We start from the raw sequence: 4890 nt of genomic DNA, 5'->3' as shown, positions 1-4890 counted from the left end.
AAGGTTGCTAGGCCCTATGGGCCGCCCTTTTTCAACATAGTGGTATATGTTGATGTGTATTTCTCTCTGAGAACCTTTATATACACTTCTGGTTGGCCAGGTGCCCAGATGATATTTAACCACCTCGGTGTCGGTTATTTATCATTCTTCTGCGCCTAAGAACACTGCCATGAGCTGATGCCCACGTGTCTGTTGAGGTGATAGGCCCGCACGGGCCTTCCTCGACTATGTGTCGGCGTATGTTGTACTCCTCTTGCTTGAAAGAGTAAAAAGGTGCTTTTACTGAGTACACTGCTCGTTGGATTGTGTTGGGTAGATTATCATACGGGCGCTTTGCAGTCTCCCTTGCTGCCGTTGAAGTTGCCTGTCTGCTGCAGCCAGACAGGTGTTCAGGGTGGCCCCTTCAGGCCACTTTTTGAATATACTTCTGTTTCACATATAGTTACTATCATGCTGTAGGCTCCTCCTTGGCCTCCATGAGTACGTGCCCATTGCATGGTCTACCTGTTAGGTGAGTTTTGCACTTCCCCTTTGGGGTTATGTTGTAATAGTGCTTAGCTCCCTAAGCTGATCATGGTGGTAGGCCTTATCAGGCCTCCTCCTAAGATTCAGCCCCAGGCTGGTTTGTGCTCCCCCGTATCAGGGTTCTCTAGCGCACAGCCTCCTCAGTGCGCTAATTAAGCACTGAGTAGATCCTAGGATGAGTGGTTTATCTCCCCTCAATAAGAGGGTTCATAGCACTCAGCTGCGTTCTGCTCTCCAGGATGCCCATCTCTACACGTGGGTCTGAGTTGCTTATGCCTTTCTGCAGTCACTCTTACCTGCTCTCTTCTATGAAGAATGCATTATGGAGATTCTGTACTCAGACAGGGTTGGCCAAGACTAAGTTTGTCCTATGACAGACCAGGTCGGCCTCCCTGGTGGCATTAGGGGTAACTTCGTTCCCCTCTAGTGACTGGTCGGGGTTCCCTTCGGTTCCCTGGCCTCATTCCCTTAAAGAAACCACTTTGTCTGTGGAAAGGTTGGTTTCAGATGCCTCTAGTGGCCTTAGTAGGCCTTCTATCTCTGGAAGGCCTCTGTTGGCTCAGCTTGGGCTGTTGGCCATAGGGAATGCTGTCACTGACAGCCTGGTGTGACCCGAGGGTGAGTTGCTAAGCGTTTCCTTCGAAACTGCTTGACGTTTGTCAGCCATATTATTTGGCATGCACTCTCCTCAAGCATGACGGCGTGGGTATATCGTTCCCCAAAGCGCAATCAGCGCAGAGTTGAAGTTCCCTTTCGAAAGGGAATGTCTCAGGTTACGTATGTAACCATGGTTCCCTGAGAACAGGGAACGAGACTCTGCGCTTTCCAGCCATGCTTCGGGTTGCCTGCCTGCAGAACAGTCCCTCAAGACAATAGATGTCTTCTGTCTCTCTAGGTGCTCCCTTTATACTTCCGGGTCGCGCCGTATGACGTCATAGGCTGTCGCCGGCCAATAGGGATTGGAGTTGTTGGATAGTTGCTTTCAGACACCTGGGTCACGTGACGTTCCCCAAAGCGCAATCAGCGCAGAGTCTCGAACCAGGGAACCATGGTTACATACGTAACCTGAGACGTTTTCGGAGAGGCAGAGGTTGACCTCTTCGTCTTAGAAGACAACTCTCACTGCCCAATCTATTTTTCGAAGGAAAGGGATGTGAGCTGAGGGCCCTACATGTGTGGCCTCGATGGGAGCCTGCGGATCTCCCTGAGAGCGTCCTGAACACCATTTCACAAGCTAGAGCTCCATCCACGAGACGTCTCTATGCCCTTAAGTGGTCAGTTTTCACTGCTTGGTAGACCCAATCATATGCGACATATCTCTGATATTGTCTTTCCTCCAGGACTTATTGGATAGAGGCCGTACGCCCTTTACACTTAAGGTCTATGTTGCAGCTATAGCAGCCTCCCATGCTGCTATAGCCAGGCAGACAGTGTGCAAAAACAACTTAGTTATTCATTTCTTGAAGGGCTCTAGAACGATGAACCCTTCTCGCCCCTCTGCTGTCCCCATGTTGGACTTGTCCACGGTTCTGAGAGGGCTGAAAGCCCCCCATTTGAACCACTTCTGGCTGCTGATCTGCATCCCCTGTTGTTAAAGACCACTCTGCTCCTAGCTCTGGCATCAGTCAAATGGGTAGGAGATCTACAGGCGCTCTCTGTGAACCCTTCTTGCCTCGAATTCAGGCCCAATAACTCCAAAGTCGTCCTGAAACTGAGACATGGTTATGTCCCTAAAATCCCCTCCACCACATTCAGGGCACAGGTTGTCACTCTCTCCATGCTTCCTCCATCACAGGATGAGCAAGAGTTGAATTTGCACTGCCCAGTCAGAGCCCTAAGAACCTACATTGGCCGTTCCACCTCGTTTAGGCAGTCGGAACAGCTCTTTGTATGCTTCGGAGGCCACACCAAAGGTCATCCGGTCATGAAGCAGAGGTTATCCAGATAAATAGTTGATGCAATAGCGCTTGCCTACTCCTCCTTAGGACTCCAGTGTCCTATTGGAGTTAGAGCACACTCCACTAGAGGCATGGCCTCTTCTTGGGCCTGGTCCAGGGGTGTGTCTATCACAAAAATTTGTGTGGCGGCCAACTAGGCCTCGCTGTCCACTTTTGTCAGGTTCTACAACCTAAACGTTCCTGTGTTACAGGCTCAGGTGCTTTCTGCGTGACATTTGCTTTTGCCAACATTTTGCCAATGAGCAAATTCTCAGGAGCCCTGAGCTGGCAGCCCACTGGGGCCCTTATGCTAGCACTAAGTGGGCCCGTAAATGGCCAGTGCAGGCTTGTTTGCAAGGTGGAGTGTCGGACTTGTAACCAGAAGTTCATGGGTTTGAGTCTCAGTACTGGCAGGAAATGTAGACATTAATGAACAGCGCTCTTTTCCACTCTCATTACCCACAACTGAGGTTCTAACCTCCAGTCGCTCCCTGGGTGCTGCAGCAAAAAAGGCTGCCCTCTTCTCCGTGTGTGTGTTCAGTACTCACTGCTGTGTGTGCGCACTTGGATGGGTGAAGTGCAGAGCACAAATTCCAAATATGGGACACCATATTTAGCTATATATCATGTCACTTTCACTTAATTATGATAAATATGACATGAAAAATGGCGGCTGCTGTTTGTTTGTGGTGCTCAGTGTCTGTCTACAACTCTGCTTTGCCTCACTGAACACACTGATGACATGTGATATCTCTGGGAGCAGATGTATACATACATATGTATCGACTTCCATAGATAATAAATGTTTTAATATTTAGACTAATTGATTGCTATCAGGATGTGAATAGAGTTTTCAATAACCAAAAGCATTTACGAAAAACCACTGGCTATCCTACCTTTTTCTAAAGGCCTAATAATACACACTCTCACACACATTATCATATTCATCCCAGATGATGAAATCAGCACTGTTGCACTGATGACATATGAGTGTCTGTAAACAAAATAAGGTCCAGCCCATCTAAAGCTCTATAAAAACTTCACAAAGAAAGGAGAGGTCGGAGGTTCTGAGCTTATCACAACTTCCACCTTCTGACTTTCTTTTTTTTTTTTTTTTTTTTTCTGTCTTATTTTTGCTATCATTATGAACTTAACAGTTAACAATTTGAGCGATACATCTAGTTTGAAAGCATTAAGTGAGAAGCCTTTGATTGTGCAGGTAGTGGTGGGGATTCTCCTGTATGTGAACGGACTGATGATTTTCACCTTTCTGAAGAAGGAAACCTTCAGGGACACACGCTACATTCTGTTTGCTCAGACTCTTTTTGTAGACTCTGCTCTTATGCTGTTGGCTTATATAACACTTATGTGGATATTTTTCCAGTACCCCGTGCCAATTATTCCATGCTGTATTATCTGCACAATTATGAATTTGCTCTCTTTTTGTTCACCCATAACTCTTGTAGCAATGTGTTTGGAGCGATATGTGGCAATATGTTTGCCTTTAAGACATGCCAGCATCTCCACCCCCAAAAACACTTTCATTGGGCTTCTCATCATATGGAGTGTCAGTTTTGCTCTCCCACTGTTTATTCTTATAGTCTATTTTGCTTATCTTCCTCCTGGTGACATGTTCTCATATGTTATATGTAGTGGGGAGATAATGTTACAGGTCAAATGGCTGGCAGACACGAGGGCGGCGACGCTACAGCTCTTATTCATCATGATGTTGTGTATTATTGTCTCCATCTACATCAAGATTATGATTGCAGCCAGGTCAGCCTCCTCTGAGAACAAGAAGTCATCGAATAAGGGTCTAAAAACTGTTCTTCTCCATGGCATTCAGCTGCTTCTGTGTATGGCGCAGCTTATAACCCCTTATATAGAAATGTATTTATGGAAATTAGATGTCATGCTATTTTTGCATGTAAGGTACTCAAATTTCATTTTGTTTGTGATCTTGCCTCGTTGTCTGAGTCCCTTAGTTTATGGATTACGAGACAAAAAGTTTTATAATGCTCTTAGATATTATGCCTTTTGTGGCATTTGTAATCAGCAAAAAATACAAGATAGTAAAACCTTGAAAGATGTACCAAGCATTTCCATACACAATTAAACCTCACACAATATTGTTGCATTAAAATAAACAGCACCAATGTTTAGCATTCATTTTAATCATATAAAATAACTTGTTTATAAATGTACTTTGGCTTGCAACGGGTATGCTGATGACAAAATATACTTGATGTTTATTATTTATATATTTATTTAAAAACATTTGATTAATTAATATAATTATAATGTTAATGTTTAAATATTTAACTTGGTAATATTTAATAATTTAACTCTAAATAAACCTGTCAAATATAGCAATATATATATATATATATATATATATATATATATATATATATTGATGAACAAGCCT

The 4890-nt window shown here is 44.5% G+C and overlaps 1 protein-coding gene across 1 annotated transcript; it reads left to right on the top strand.

The window, feature by feature from the left end:
• Positions 1–3606: 3606 nt before the first annotated feature.
• On the top strand, positions 3607–4578 carry LOC137005388 (odorant receptor 131-2-like). The gene has a single exon (XM_067366248.1). It carries the CDS (start codon positions 3607–3609, stop codon positions 4576–4578), a length of 972 nt encoding a protein of 323 aa, XP_067222349.1.
• The last annotated feature ends 312 nt before the right edge of the window (positions 4579–4890 follow it).

The sequence above is a fragment of the Chanodichthys erythropterus genome, chromosome 17, assembly GCF_024489055.1.
Source record: "Chanodichthys erythropterus isolate Z2021 chromosome 17, ASM2448905v1, whole genome shotgun sequence".
In the NCBI taxonomy this organism is placed as follows: Eukaryota; Metazoa; Chordata; class Actinopteri; order Cypriniformes; family Xenocyprididae; genus Chanodichthys; species Chanodichthys erythropterus.
This window is presented reverse-complemented; position numbering and strand designations above follow the sequence as displayed.

Excerpts from the sequence above, each read along its gene's own strand:
- LOC137005388 (XM_067366248.1), top strand. The coding sequence starts at position 3,607 with ATGAACTTAACAGTTAACAATTTGAGCGATACATCTAGTTTGAAAGCA.